At 36.3% G+C, this 16,063-nt stretch overlaps 1 protein-coding gene across 2 annotated transcripts in view; it reads right to left on the bottom strand.

Annotated features, from left to right (window-relative positions):
* The window catches only part of mroh1 (maestro heat-like repeat family member 1), a 37,544-nt gene that overhangs the window by 6,890 nt on the left and 14,591 nt on the right, over positions 1 to 16,063 (bottom strand). Inside the window, exons 13-33 of one of the 2 annotated variants that reach the window (XM_082149729.1) lie at positions 15,825 to 15,947; positions 15,323 to 15,430; positions 12,738 to 12,882; positions 12,224 to 12,267; positions 11,017 to 11,158; positions 9,433 to 9,485; positions 9,165 to 9,272; positions 8,679 to 8,798; positions 6,623 to 6,745; positions 6,204 to 6,350; positions 5,123 to 5,149; positions 4,294 to 4,416; positions 4,012 to 4,091; positions 3,721 to 3,859; positions 3,509 to 3,604; positions 3,323 to 3,427; positions 2,298 to 2,433; positions 2,023 to 2,135; positions 1,761 to 1,913; positions 1,039 to 1,193; positions 747 to 912 (exon numbers count right to left, since the gene is read on the bottom strand). In XM_082149729.1, the coding sequence (XP_082005855.1) occupies positions 747 to 912; positions 1,039 to 1,193; positions 1,761 to 1,913; positions 2,023 to 2,135; positions 2,298 to 2,433; positions 3,323 to 3,427; positions 3,509 to 3,604; positions 3,721 to 3,859; positions 4,012 to 4,091; positions 4,294 to 4,416; positions 5,123 to 5,149; positions 6,204 to 6,350; positions 6,623 to 6,745; positions 8,679 to 8,798; positions 9,165 to 9,272; positions 9,433 to 9,485; positions 11,017 to 11,158; positions 12,224 to 12,267; positions 12,738 to 12,882; positions 15,323 to 15,430; positions 15,825 to 15,947 (2,406 nt within the window). The remainder of the gene's footprint in view (positions 1 to 746; positions 913 to 1,038; positions 1,194 to 1,760; positions 1,914 to 2,022; positions 2,136 to 2,297; positions 2,434 to 3,322; positions 3,428 to 3,508; positions 3,605 to 3,720; positions 3,860 to 4,011; positions 4,092 to 4,293; positions 4,417 to 5,122; positions 5,150 to 6,203; positions 6,351 to 6,622; positions 6,746 to 8,678; positions 8,799 to 9,164; positions 9,273 to 9,432; positions 9,486 to 11,016; positions 11,159 to 12,223; positions 12,268 to 12,737; positions 12,883 to 15,322; positions 15,431 to 15,824; positions 15,948 to 16,063) is intronic. The other variant, XM_082149730.1, reaches the window with a different exon arrangement.

Raw genomic sequence — 16,063 nt, 5'->3', positions numbered from 1 at the left:
GTTTGAGGGTAGCTTTTTTAAATTTTTTTAAAGAAGTTAATTCCCTTATCCAGCAAGGATGCATTAAAAAGTGAAAATAAAGAAATTGATAAGATTACAAAAGATTTATATTTCAAATAAAACTTGTTCTTTTAAATGTTCTATTCATCAAAGATTTCAACAAAAATATTAAGCAGTACAACTGTTTCAAACTTTGCCATCACAGGAATAAATGACATTTTAAAATATATCAAAATAGAAAAAAAGTTGATAAATTGTAATATTTCACAATATTACTCTTTTAATGTATATTTGATCAAATAAATACAGTCTTGGTGAGCAAAAGAGATGTTCAAATTTTTTTATTCACTGACACCAAACTTTTAAATGGTAGTGAAAGCCATTTAATAAATAAAAGGAATAAAAGAGGTTTAACAGTTTAACACCATTTCCTAACTAATGCAACAGTAAAGAATCAAGCTATTAATTGCATCCACTAGTATTTGTTTCAACAAGCAATGACTGTCAATAACATTGCCAAACACTTGACATGTCAGGATGGGAAGTATGAAGCTCACAGTAAAATCCCTACATCCTGCTTCACAAGGATTGTGTTTGCTTTGTTATGATTTTGTTGCGTCATGCAGCATTTCTTTCAGTAAATACAGAAACATTACTTGACTCTGCATAATTGACAGATTATGTCTAGTTAGCATTATGCGTTTTAAAAGCCAAATGACACAAATCCTACATATATTAAAACTTACAGCCAATGGTTGGCTTGTGGCAACTTTGGTCAAACCAGGTCTTAACATGGACTCCTTCTTATCTACATAGGGAACCATAACACTGAGCTTCTCGATAATCATCTCCATGATTTGCAGGGCCAAAGTGCTGTCTGCTCCTAGAGCCATCCACATCTCACAGCTCCAGCTGGAGAAAACACACAATGACACACACACACACACACACCAAGCACATCATTATTATGCTTGAGCATCATGGAGCACATGCCAGACAATGAATGCCATGCACATAAACAACACACACAATAATCACCTGTCGTATGGTAGTGGATAGGCGACGAGCGTGTTGACCACTGTCTGAAGGTGCTGTGTAGCGAGGATGAGGATGGACTGACCGATGGCCACCTTCACCTGCTCTTCACCAATCACCTGCAGCCGGTTGTGCAACACCTCCAACATCTCTGGCACCTGACAAAGAGTCAAGACACAAGAAGTGAATTTTGGGAGTGTTATAGAAAATACTTTTCAACTAATTTTCTCTTACCATTTACTAATCCTTTCAAGCAGCTAAGCTACAGATTGAAATTTAAGTTTTTATTCACTAAAAATCCACTCTATTGCCCTTTGCCAAGGGCATGACAGAAGGTTTGTCCAATTTGAGAATTAATTTGTCTTTAAGTTTCAATATTTCAATGAATTAGTTGATTTGGTTAAAAAAAAACAGTCTGAATGATTAGCTGGAGAGTTCAATAATTACATAAATTGCATAAAATGCATGTTATTGCATACAAACACTTGTAGCTGTATATAAACTACATATTTTGCTACAATAAATATTAAACCCTCTCTATATATATTATATAAATTGTCAGTTTACAACAAACCAGTTCATTCAAATAAATAGGATGATACATAGAGATGATATTTATTACATCAGTTTGCTTGTCCATGTCCAATATATGCTGATCATGTAACATTTGCCGGCAGTAAAAGAAAAAAATGTATTTCCCAAAATCCGATGAAAGTGTAATGTACCAGATCCTGCAGCCCAGCACCTCTGTTCTTCAGCAAGGTGTTGAGGATCACGCTGGATGCTCTGGAACAGTTGGACTGAGAGTCCACCAAACCATCAAACAGCATAAACAACAGGGTGCTCAACTGCTGCTGGGGCAAACGCTTACTGATGATCTAAAACACAAGAGACAGGGGGTGAAGAGTGAGAAAGAGAGAGTGTGGATCTTTAAAGATCTCTGGAAGCATCAGTGCTTTAGGAGAATATTACATTGAGGCAATTTACCTTGGTTAGCTCAGAGCAGGTTTGGTACAAGACTGAATGGTCAGGATTGCTTAGCTTCTCACGAACATCTAAAAGACCCTCAACTGAATCGTCTTTGTAGTCCAGTGAAAAGCCTGTCAAACAGAGAAAAATGGAAGAGGCAAGATACTTTTCTAAGTATTTCCAGAACAAGATAACAGTGTAAACAAGTTTATATTGACACACTGTCAATCTGAAGCCCACCCTGGGTCAGACAAAACAGAGTTGTGCTATAAAATAATAAAAAAGGGCAGTACCTTCATAGCGCAGCTGAATGTACATTAGACTATAGACGCAGTCTATGGCTGCCCGCCGCACCTCAGGGTTTGGGTCTGTGCACCGTGGGGCCAGACGCCCCACAAGAGCTCCCAGATTATGGAATGTCACTAGATTCTGTGAGTGAGAGAGAGAGAGAGAGAGAGAGAGAGAGAGAGAGAGAGAGAGAGAGAGAGAGAGAGAGAGAGAGAGAGAGAGAGAGAGAGAGAGAGAGAGAGAGAGAGAGAGAGAGAGAGAGAGAGAGAGAGGAGCACTGAGCATGAGATCTAATAAGATTTTAACTACAGTAAAAAAAAACTAAAAACTAAATTAAAAACCCATATTTCATTAATCAGTGCCTTGAGGAAGCCAAAATAATGCATCCTGCTTAACATTTTAGCTTGGGCAGAATAAAACTAATATGTACTTAAAGTGAATGCTTTGTATTTAAAGGATGTGAGAGGTTTGTCTTAAACAAACCAATTCACAATGTTCAGGGTAACGATCTACAAATAACCAGAATACTTTTTTCATGCAACACATAAAATAACACTTTACTTGCTAAATTTATCATCATAATTTCAGAGTTACTTCAAACAAATACGCTTCAAAATAATGACTAATAAATAAATATCTGTAATCTATAATATCTAAATATCTTTTGATTATAATATGATACGATTACTTTTTTATTTATATAATTTACAAATAAAACCCTCTTCCTCTAGAATGTTGGTGTAACAAGTATTGAAAAAGTTGTTTTAGTATGTTTGAGCATGATGGGAATTCTAACATGAAGAAACATTTCCCAACACTAGCAATTCAAATTGAAATTGCAAAAAATTGCTAAAACTGACCCTATCAGTAATCACTCTCTCTCTCTCTCTCTCTCTCTCTCTCTCTCTCTCTCTCTCTCAAACACACACACACACTATATATATATATACTGTAAACACACATCATATATAGTATACTGTATACACATATACGTATTTGTATACACACACACAGTAATGATGTCCTTTACCTTCACATTGAGATGGTCCAGATAAAAATGCAGTAACTCTGCCATGGTCTTTGCTGCTCTCTCCCGCTCATATTCTTTTCCTGAGCTCAGCCAGCTCTCAATATGCTGAGAAAAAGCAAAAGCACTCATGGGGTTCAGACAAAGAGACTACAAAATGGCAAGTGACTTTTATAGTAACTACTTCACCTTGAAAACAGACTGCAGACCATCAGGACTCAAATCTCTGGCTAACACATTCTTCAGCAATTCAAGAAGAGCGTTAAAAGTATCTGAATATAAGGCCTGAGGGGAAAAGGAACTGTAATGAAAAACAAACTCTATGTTTAAAGCATGCATGAGACAAAAGAGACATTCTACCAGGGATGCGTATGTACTGTACATGCATATTTTATTCTGACCTCTCTTTGCTGTGGATCCAGGGCTTCTTCATCTTTAGCTTTGTCCAGAGTGTCCACAGTAGGAAGCCCATAAACACCAGTCAAACATATTTTTAACAAGTCAAAGTTTTCATTTTCTGATAAAGGAGGATCTAAGTTTCTGAAAGCTTGAGTTAAGTTCTTGATAGATTGTGGCACTGTTTAATTAAGCATCACGATGGATGGACAAACATGTTTAGCATATATTTACAAAGACAAACTTTTTAAAAATAGCGCAGATGAACACTAGAAAGATTTAAAATGGTAGGATACATGAGGTTGGCACATGTGGTCATAACTAGATAGCGAACAGGGGTCCGCATGACATCTGCTGGTTCAGCTTTGATGAAATCCTGCAGGAACATAAAAGACAAATGCTAAAAAGGTACATCATATTCTAAAACTGATCTGAGATTTTCAAAATAACATTTCATTTTATGCCACATTCAGCTCCTAGATTTTGCCCAATGGAAATGAAATCTTCCTTATACTGAAAGTACATTGAAAACATACTGTATATTAAAAACTGAATGATCTTCAAATCAAACCTCTCACCATCATAACACCCATCAGCTCTTGCTTGCGGGAGAACACGAAGCCCTGTTTACGGACACTGTTGCTGATGGCCTTGGCAATGAGTCCAACACTATGAATGAGACTGAGCTTCATAGTCATGTCCTATGAAATGCCCATGAGCATACACACACACACACACACACACACACACGCACACACAGAAAGAGATGAAAACACACTCAAACTGTGATTTATGGAACAAAGCATATGTCAATCAAACAGAGCAGGAAAATCAAGACCTGGAATTAGAAAAGTATGTCCAGGTCAAAGTTGCACCCAGCATGCTCATTTTAAATAAATAAATAAATATACATGTTCTACTCATAACATTTACAGTGTAATAAGAGATGAAAATCACAATGTGCGACAATTTAATTGTGATTCAATAGAAAAAGAGTTGAATGGATAAATCAAGCCACCTAAAATCCAGAAAACCATGTATCTAGACACTGTGACGCTTTAGTAAGACAAAGGTTATTATCAGGTTAGTGAGCTTTTTTTTGACCTTCTCAAAAACCATGAATCTTTAACTTACAAGTGTAGTGTAAAAGTTTTAAAATGTCATCTTTATTTTATATCCAATTTATCAAAAGACCTTTTTAAAAGATTCAGATGAAATATGAAGCGCTTTATACCGGCGAAAACATTTTTTTTTAAACTTAAGTCTCATAAAAAATGTAATAAAGAGATAGCTTTTTGAGAGGGTCAAAAGGTTTTGATTGCAGCATCAAGACTGAAGAGAAAGTGAGTTAAAGTTTAAAGGTCAGAGGTGAGAGAAGGTCCTCATGATCTCTTCCCTTCACGGTACCTTGGTCTCTACTTTAATTCCCAGAACCTGTACAACAATAAAAGTAATGATCCAATGTAATTCACAAACATGAAAGATAATCCATTTTATTTAACAATAATCAGAACTTCATGATTGGGCACACAATGGACTATCAGAATGATGAATTATGTGACCCTTCAGATACTTTAAGTATATTGAGATATAAATCAAAATTGCCTTTAGTTATTTGTGTGTGTGCGTGCGTGTGTGTGTGTATAAAGTTGTCCTAAGAAAAGAATGGGTATTGTTCAAAATTCATGTATAACTTTGATGAAAGGTTTTGATCCACTTTAAATGTTGACTACTGTAGTATATATATAAAAACATCTAATTTGAATGAATTCAGTGAATAAACAAAGCAAAATTCTCCAAAAATCCCCATGAAGACTCACATGAACTCAACTTTGATATTCAATTTGGACTGGAGTGCAGAATGCTAACAAAATGAGTTACATGGTTCCCTAAGAGTGAAATTATTTTAAATCGCACAATTACATTATGAATATGGATAAGATATGTTTCAGCACTCAAAGAGAATTAATGATCCTTATCATTAAAAATCATTTAGATCAAACTGTCAGCCTCAAAAGCAGCCAACTGAATCTTGTCAACATATACTAGGACATTCAGAGGACTTATTTAGGAAAACACCTCACAGCAACAACACATTTTTAATTTATTTGCCTCACTGCTATAACAAACAATGAGAAATGATTAATGTATTATTCTGATCAAATAAATGAGCTGTTCATCTAACATAATAGAGCTACAGAGGCATGAAAATTAAAGTTCTTCCAAAAATCTCCAAACAAACAACCAATACAAATGCAAGTTGAATCATCAATATTTTTGGTCCATTTTCCCAGAAGTTAACTATGACTATAAAACTAACTAATACCGCAAAACTCATAATAACATTTTAGAATTTAGAAATACCAGTTTACAAATACTTCGTAATACTACAATAAAACTGCTGTATTTTCAGGCCACAGAAAGTCTTTTTACGCTGCAGACAAAAAAAATATTATGGTGTTACAGTTGAGCCCTATGTGTGTTTTACCTTGGTGTTGAAGTTTTTCGAGATGTTTTGGAGAATGTCACTATCGATGCGAGTTAGGAGCTTATCTTCTGGAGCGTGCAACGCAACATAGCCGTAACACAAAATTAAAGTGCTTTTCATTTTCTCCACATCAACATCGTTTTTATCCTGAATGACAAGAAAAGTAACACAACAAGATACATCTGTGAAATACGGTTTCTGAAGCGCTTTATAAACCTAATATAATTATCCTTTTACTACCTAACCTTTGCACAATGGACCACTGTGCACTGTTAAATTTCACAATTATTATTATTATTAAAAAAAAGGACCATTTCTAACTAAATTTAAATATTACAGTTTTTAACACCTGATTTGAAAAAAAAATAAGATATTTTTATTTTTGTATTATGTGAGAAGCACAATGAAACTCGCCCTACTTTGAGAAGACCAAATATCCCTGAGGCTTTCCTGAAGGCGTCAGACTTCCCAAACTCCTCCAGTTTTTCCAGAGTACCATCGAGATGGCTGCTGGCACACAGCCCGATTCCCATGGCAACACCCTGCAAACCAATTATTGCCTGTTACTACCATTATTCTTAATTAGCAGCTTTTAAATAACTGCAAAAACCTTTATATAACAAATTTCTAATCTATGATTAGAAATTATATGGGATCTATGTTCTCAATGATAACTGATAGCACAGCAGAATAATTACCTCAATTTGGATACAGGGTATGGGTCAAAACGGACTACTGTATGGACTACCGTATTTTCCAGAAGTCATGTTTTTTTTTTTATCTTCTGAAACATGCTGCAATTTATCTTCCAATATTCTATATAATGGAATTAACATCAAGCACACAAAAGCGTTTATAATAAGTGTTGTTTTTAATGAATGCCACTTTAATTTATGTTTGTTTTATACTGTTCTGTAAAGCAGTGGTTTTCAAACTGTGGGTCGCGACCCACTTGTGGGTCACACAGTGAGAAAAGGTGGGTCGCACAAAGGCACTTAGCTGCAGCTAAATTTACGTTACGATGAGTGAAACAAAACCAGTCCGATTAATGACCAAACGACTATGAGTTTTAGCGCCCGCCAAAGTGTTATTTGATCGCTGAGTAATGTAGATGAACTGCTGCGCTTGTGACAGAGTCACAGTGCATGTTTAACTGAAAGAACGAGCAGAGAGAGACTCGGTCGCGCGCGCGCGCTCTCTCTCTTCGGAGCCAGGCGAAAGTGTAAAAAAGACTTCACCGTCTCCAAACTAAGCGCTGTCTTGCTCTCTCTCCCTCGCACATATTAATCAAAATAAATTGACACGGTGGTAAAAAAAATTTCTTCCTCAATTACCGCTGGGTGTGAATTGTGCTAAATAAGTTGTTGCCTTATCTTCTCTGAAAAGCGTCCCAGACATTCAGCTGACATAAAACAACACTTTAATTAAACGAAAAAAAACTATCCAGTGATGAAATGTTTTCTGTGTTGACACAAATCTTGGATGTCTATGTCCTAACTGCTGGGATAATCACACAACGCGCATGACACGTCCAATTCGCAAACTAATTACTCCTTTGAACGATTCATTTTAATGAATGGACAACTGATCTTTCCAACAGTGAACTCAGGAGACGTTTGAATCAGTAACACTTTACAATAAAGTTCTATTTATTACATAAATTACATAAAAAGTACAGTTTGCTTACTCAAGCTTAAGCTTTAAAATAAATAAAACCCCTTGTTTTTTTTTTGAAAAGCATATGACTACATTTTTCCACACAGTGCTATCAAGAATCGATAAGAGAATCGTTAAAGAATCGGATCGATAATCAGAATCGTCAGTGGCATTATTATTATTGATAAAATCTTATCATTTCCCATCCCTATGTGAAGACGGTAAAATTATAATCAAACATTAAAGAACATACATGTTTTTAAAAGTTTTTTTAAGAGTTAAAAGTTTAAAATATTTTGCTAACATGAAGGCTTGTCACTGTCAGTCTTTTTACATCAGTGCAAAACTAGGGAATGCAGATTAAGACCATCAGCATGCATTGATTAATCCCATGGCATGTAGCAAAAAAAAACTGTGCAAGTGGGTCTTGAGATTGATTATACTTGTCTAGGTGGGTCCTAGAACGAAAAAGTTTGGGAACCCCTGCTGTAAAGAATACCATTAAATTGAAAGGATTTGTTGTGGAGTGAGGGGAACTAAAATACATATTTAGAATGTTTCGTTTTATTTACAGATAGAATAATTAGCGACTAGCTTTAGACTTCTTTTCTAATATTTGGTTTAGTTTTAATCATTTTTGTGATAGTGTGGTAAAAGGGATGCATTAAGATACATAGTTCCCCAGAGAGGGTTTAGTGTGCTGTCTGAACGTTGTTCTTGAGCAAGCAGTTTGACTGTCAGCACATAAACTCTCTCTTAATTTAGAAGTCAGAAGTGAACTGATAAGTGCACGGTGTACAAGCGCTGAGATCGGTGTACCGTTCTTTCCATTGCATCATTGTGGCGAGAGCTGATCAGGATCTCCTGCAGCTGTTTCTTGACCAACTCTTTATTATGGCACTGCTGGAGAATCATACCGACACACCTATACAAAAAACTCTGAAAAAAGAGAGAAAAAGAAGAGTTTGTCAAAAGAATGCAGGAAATTACGGCAAATTTACATTGAAATAAATATTTTGTTGGGAAAATATTATGTTCTATGTTCTTGAATTGCTGTTTTATACATATTTATATTTTTTCAAATCTTTTACACAAAGCATTCAGTGCACACCAAGAAACTGTCACTTGTTTAGTTCTTTCACGAATTATCACAACAGCTGCAATCACAATGATTCATTTTTGAACAAAAACACTTAAATAATGACAATAAAAATAGCTATTGGACGTGGACTGTTCCTTGTCAGTAATATTAAAGCTTTACTTTTTTTCTACCATGAAGAAGCACAGATGGATTTCTAAACTGACCTTCTCCTCCAGTGAGTTGTTGTAGTTGGGCAGGTATCGTGTGGCTTCTACTGCAAGCTGACCGGTCCACTGGCTGTCGTCAATGGCTGCCAGAGTTTTAGACAGGAGCTTCATCACAATCAGAAAGCAATGTCTGATTAATCACCATCAATAACTTTGGCCATGTTCTCTTCTCTTATTCATATAGACTTCTTGATAACATTTTTCTTAATATTGCAAGCTTTTCTTTTCAATAGTCATTTATGAGTTAATACACATTACTACAGACCTTTAGTAAACTTTCTTCCCACTTCTTTTTGTCCAGAGATTCTTCTGATGATTCTGGTTAGAAAAACACAAAATTCAGTCAGAGATCCATTCAAACCACACTCTGGAAAAAGTCAAAGATAATGGGATACCCAATAGAAGTCTTTAAAGCTACACCATGTAACTATCTTGGAAGAGTCGCGGAATGTGAAATAGGAGTTCTCATATTCAAGTATAATTTTGGCTGTATCTTGGAAACATCTGGTTGTCTTGTGAGTCTCTAAGGACGGGTGGTTTTGGGAGGCACTTGAGATCATAGCAGATGATTCAAGAACCTCTCCTTCGACTAAAAACTGACGGATCAAGACAGAGCGAACCTGTAAAGTTTCAGTTACTGGCATAGGTGTAATTTGCAGGTGGGACATGTCCTCACCACTTTTTGGCAGGGTCAATATTGTCCCCACCACTTTTTGAAACATCTCGCGGAACGGATGCATCTAAGGAAGCATCTTTAGCTGACTACCAGAGCAGTAATTGCATTCATTTGTATTAAATAAGAGGTGATCTAGCGCTGGAACGTGGTTTTTTAATTTATTCGGAGTGTTTGTTGCCGCTGTAATTAGTGTTCTCTTGTGGCTCATACAGTCTTCACACGGACAAACGCTGCAATCTATTACTTAACGCTCTCTATTCGTTCCGGTGATGTGAACTCACATAACAAAGTGCACACAAACATGTCCCTGCTCTTGATAAACAATAATTGATGAACATCTTTATTTTTAATGTGAAAATAATAAAATAAAAATAAACTATACGAGGGCAGATTAGAACCCAAAACCTCCAACATGCTTAACAAAAGTTATACCCCCGGACCATAAAGGCACACGAGCTTTGCTTGCGGATCTGTGTATTTATTCACTGATGTGAAGAAACTCTGTACTAACAATATATTGTATTATACAGTAGTCAACATTTGAAGTGGATTAAAAAAGTTAATCAAAGTTGTCCTAAGACAAGAACGGGTATTGTTCAAAATTCAAAGATAACTTTGATGAAAGGTTTTGATCTACTTTAAATGTTGACTACTGTATTTAAGGATGAAACTATCACATTAAACGAGTTCAGTCTACAAGTTGAACTCAGTGTACTATTGAAATTGATTTCTGGATATCATAATGTTTTTTTTAATTGTTTAAGAATAATTGTATATTTTACAATTGTTTTAGTACATATGTGATTAGACACACACACACACACACCTGTCCCACCCACTTTTTAAAACAAAGTTAAGCCACTGGTTACTGGACTAAATACAGAAACAAGACCTCTTATGTCAGTAAATTGACCTAAATATCGCAGCCAGTTAGATTAGACAGAGCAGTGCCTCCTTGCAAAGGCAAACAGACTAAATGGATTCTTTCATAGATCACATAATTTCTCATGATGTCCAAATTTAGTTTCTAGGATTACTGGACTTTTGAAAACATGGTGAAACACTGAAGTGTGCAGGTGGATGTTATGACCAGTAGGTGGCGTGGTCTGGTGGCATTGTGAGGAACAGCCCTGTACCTAATCCTCTACATCACTGTTGTATATTTTAACAAACCTTCAAGATAATCGAGCAGCTTTGGAATCTCATTTTCCCACAGCGGCTCTGCTTTAGGGTGAATGTTAGGGCTGATAGAGTTGAGCAGACTCAGGGAGGGAGCACCGTGTCCCCTGCACCGAAATGGGAATGAGGCATTCACCTAAGGAAAAGGTTACATTTATTTTAGATGTTTAAGGTCTGCATTAAGCAGTGACTAAATTACATCATGATCTAAAAAAAGTGTATCAGGAGAAACAGAGACTCAAAAAAATGGAGATTGTTAGCTTAACACTAATATTATGTATATGAATATCTCAATGTGTTCAATGTTTCGAAACACTACTGTTCAAAAGTTAGGGGTCAGTACACTTTTTTTAATGTTTTTTATGCCCACCAAGGCTGAATTTATTTGATCAAAACTACAGTAAAAGCAGTAATATTGTGATATTATTACAATTTAAAAATTAGTTTTTTTTATATATAATCTTAAATGTAATATTTATGCAATATACTATTTATTCCTTTGATGGCAAAGCTGTTTTCAGCATTATTACTTCAGTCTTCAGTGTCACATGATCCTTCAGAAATCATTCTAATTTGGTGCTTGTGAAACATTCCTTATCACAGCTGAAAATGGTTGTGCTGCTATATTTTTGTTCATGATTCTTTGATTAATAGAAAGATCAAAAGAACAACATTGATTTGAAATATAACTTTTTTGTAACAAAGTAAACGTCTTTGTCACTTTATTGTCAATTTAATGCATCCTTGCTGATTAAAAGTATTAATTTATTTCAATAATAATAATTAAAACTTTTGAACAGTACTGTATGAAAGTAGCACTGGTATGTTGCATTTTTTTTTTTAAATATTCAGTTTGATGGTCATTATACAAAAATAGGTAGAACTTTATTTTACAGTCCTGTTCCCCATGTACATAATATAATAGTAATTGCAATAACTGGGTAATAATTAGGTACTAAACCTGAACCTACACCTAAACCTAACCCATGTAGTTACCTTATAATACCCAGTACTTTCTTAGGTCAGTACACTGTAAGTGCACGTACTGTAAAATAAAGTGCAGCCCAAAAATATGCCACAACTGACCAGAATCAAGAATCAAGAATCAAGCAGTCCAGAGAGGCATGTAAAACCTTACTCGTTGCCCCGCTGAAACTGATAATGATATAAGTAAAACAAACACTGGAAATTCGACACTTACCAAGAGCCTTATCATCAGGATATATTGTGAGGGAAGACTATAGCCTGCGGGAAGAGGAAAGAAACAGAGCAAGACAGAGAGAGGGGGAGAGCAGACAAGGGTAACCCATTAGTAAAGCACATGATCCAAAAGCATTACAATTAACGAATAAATAATCACTGAGCCTGGGACTTATTTGTCCTACTAGAGTTCAATTTAATCACTTTCAGCGTAAGAAACAATTACCCTCTGCCCAAAAAACTTTATTCAGTTGATAAATTCCACTTTTCATTGGACTAATTAGAAACAGACTCAACAGGCAAAGCAAACGACTTGCAATGAAAACAGAACGTCTGCAAGTGCAATTTAGTTTCAGTCCAACAACGTAAAAAAAAAAAAGATTTAACGGCGGCTGCTGGAGGAGACAGAAAGTGTGATTCAAGGGTTTCTGCAGGTCAGACATTGGAAAAGCTCTTAGTCTAAGACTAGGCTCATCAGTGACATCATGATCGTATATATGTGTGTGTGTCCACACCTTGTGCATTGAAGTCGATGATGAAGTTGGGTTCTTGTGCTGTTCGCTTCTTATTGGCCAGAAGAATTAAACTCTTGCACAAGGGGGTGGTGGCGTTGGCATACTGATTTGGGGTCAGGTAGCAAAGCAACATCGGCCACAGAACCTACACGAAAAATAGCATGCACTCAATTCAGATGTACATACATTATGTTCAGTAAACGAAAGACAAAGTGTAGAGATAAAGGGCAAAGTGTTAATATCTTACAATGGTTTAACTCGAGATACATAAATACTGAATAATGGATGTTTATTGTATTTAATAAAAAATAATAAAACATAAATATATATTTATATGGTTTGTGGATTTATATACAGTATATACACTGCCTGGCCCCAAAAAAAAGGCACAACTTCATAGGACCGGGACTGCCTTATGCTTTGATTAGGGAATGCATTCGCCAAATTATCGTTTCAATAAGCATCTGCAATGTCACAACAACATTAATTTCCGTTCAGTGCTGCATTCATTTCTCATCAAGATCTTCTATTGATGATGGGAGAGTCGGGCCGTTGCGTAAAGTCTCCTTCAGCACATCCCAAAAAATCTAAATGGGGTTAAAGGAATAGTTCATCCTAAAATGAAAATTCTGTCATAATTTACTCGCCCTTAAGTTGTTCCAAATCTGTATGAATTTCTTTGTTATGTGGAACATAAAAGAAGATATTTTGATGAATGTTTGTAACCAAACAGTTGTGGGGCACCACTGACTTCTACAATGGAAGACAATGGTGCCCCACAACTGTTTGGTTACTGACGTTCTTAAAAATATCTTCCTTTGTGTTCAGCAGAAGAAATAAATTCATACAGGTTTGAAACAACTTGAGGGTGAGTAAATGATGACAAAATTGTAATTTTTGGGGTGAACTATCCCTTTAAGTTCTGGACTCTGTGTGGTTAAAAATTTTAGCCCAACAATCCTGGTATTGTCATTTTGGAATATGCTCATGCCATCAGGGAAGACAAAATCTATTGATGGAAACCACTGATTATTCAGTAGTTAGCTGTCCTCATTTTCTGGGCACATAACGTTGCTGAACCTAGACCTGACCAACTAAAGCAACCCTGACAGGCTTGTACAGTAGGCACTAGGCATAATGGATACATCACTTCTTCTGCATCTCTTTCTACCCTGATATGCCCATCACTCTGGAACAGGTTAAATCTGGACTCATCAGACAACATGACCTTTTTCCATTCTTTCCAAAAAGTCCAATCTTTTTTGCCCAACTCTTTTTTCCTCCTGATTAGCCTCACTGATAAGTGATTTTCTTAAGCCTACACAGCTGTTTAGTCCCAATCCCTTGAGTTCTCTTCGCATTGTGCGTGTGGAAATGCTCTTACTTTCACTATAACACATAGCTGTGAGTTCTCTGAGAGATCTCTGATCAGGATCATTTAAAATAAAATCTAACTACATTTCTTTCTCAAAGATGATGGTTCACCGCCATCCTTCCAGGTATAAATTATGCATTGGACCCAATTTTAGCAGTTTCAGCAATCTCCTTAGTTGTTTTCTTTGCTTAATGCAGACCAATAATCTGACCTTGCTGAAACAAAATAACATCTTTTCCACGACCACAAGATATCTTCCGACATGGATGTTTAAGGAATGTGAAGCTGCATCAGATTAAATAACTTCTTGTAAGCTGAAACATAATAATCACTGTATTTATCCAGTGGAAAGCTCTTACCTATTTACTTTCAGTGTCTACCTTGGTAAATCCACACAATAAATCTAATAAAAGTGTAAATTTAGTGCTTTAAAACAACATGTTAACAAGTAAGACACAACAAAAATCTAAAAATAGTCTGGCTAGATGTGCATCTCCTGACATTTTCCTGGTTATCGTTTGAATGTGTTTTGGCAGAGTGAATGGAGACAGTCTCATCGGCACATAAACTGTCTTCGTCTGTCTGCTGAGGAGAGATCCCTGTCAACGGCCAGCTGTTGATGTTGGGAAGCTTACAGGAAAAAAGATCTAATATTTCTCTAGACACTCTTTCTTACAAGCAGCAATGCCGGGCTGAGGCTGCTGACTTTGGCTGTGAAGATGATGGACTGTGCTGAATGACTGCAAAGCCCATCTCTCACTATAAGAGTTTCATTGAGTTGTCTTCAAGATAGTAAGACGCATTGCAGATGTGCATGTGTCTGATTTAGTGGCAGTGTGACTGTCACCACCACAGACATTGATGTTCCCCCTAATATTCAGAACAGTGGGAGATCAATATTGGCTTTCTGATGGTTGATTTTTAAATCACTACACTTGGTCCCCACAAATCCAGACAATCAGGTCAAATTCTTCAGTGGCAGCTCCCTTAAGAATGATGGCATAGATATGACCGCTTTATGACATTCATCAAGTTCACCTGGCATACATAAAATGACATGCAATATCAGTCAATCATAATGTTGCACAGCTGTAACAAGATTTTTTTTTTTAAACATTGCACATTTTGAAATGAGAACCATGACTTCAAGCATATAATGAAACCACCATTTTAACTTGTTTGCGGAAGGTTTACAATTGTGTGTACTCACATCAGTCAGCCGGCCCACTGTAGTAGTGAAAAGATGTAGTGTGTTATCACACATGCTACGCAGAGCCTCATTGGTCACTTCCTCTGGGTCTGGTGGTCGCGGTCCTCGCTGTATAAATATTAACACAATTTATTACCCATATTGTATTACACACCCGAGCATAACTAGGGCTAGGCTAAAACCAATAATTGTTCAAAGACAAAGCTGTCAAACAAAGGGAATCACCCCAGCTAATGCAAACATTTAAAAACTAAGCTATGCACTGACACATGACTCTACATGGACTATGGACTGAACAAGCTTGCTAAATTGAATGCTAAAGAGGTCTGAAACAATAGATCATTAACAATCTTGCAGTTCAATGCATGGGAAATCAAGTGAGATTTGTAGACTTATCAAGAATCTAAAATGTGGCCAGTGAGCAGAAAGTTCAGTTGCAGATACAGTCATGTGACACTGCAGTAAGATAATGAAATGTGTAGCCAGTAAAGGTTGTTTGTACATGATAAGTGTCTGGTAGAGCACAGTGCTGAATGATGAAGCGGACGAGAATGTCTCCTCCCTCCAGCTCTAGGTAACCATGATGAGCCATCGCACTGATCACCTGCACCACTCTCTTCTTCACCTGCACAGGTAAACACAATCATTAAGTCCTTTCTGAACACTCAGAATTTCTGCATCCCCGGAAAAAAAAGTTTCTACCACATAATTCCATTAAACACAATACATAACAGTGACAAT

Source organism: Leuciscus leuciscus, assembly GCF_965113295.1.
Source record: "Leuciscus leuciscus genome assembly, chromosome: 20".
Lineage (NCBI taxonomy): Eukaryota > Metazoa > Chordata > Actinopteri > Cypriniformes > Leuciscidae > Leuciscus > Leuciscus leuciscus.
Note: the sequence above shows the minus strand (reverse complement) of the source record. Positions and strands in the feature narration are given on the sequence as shown.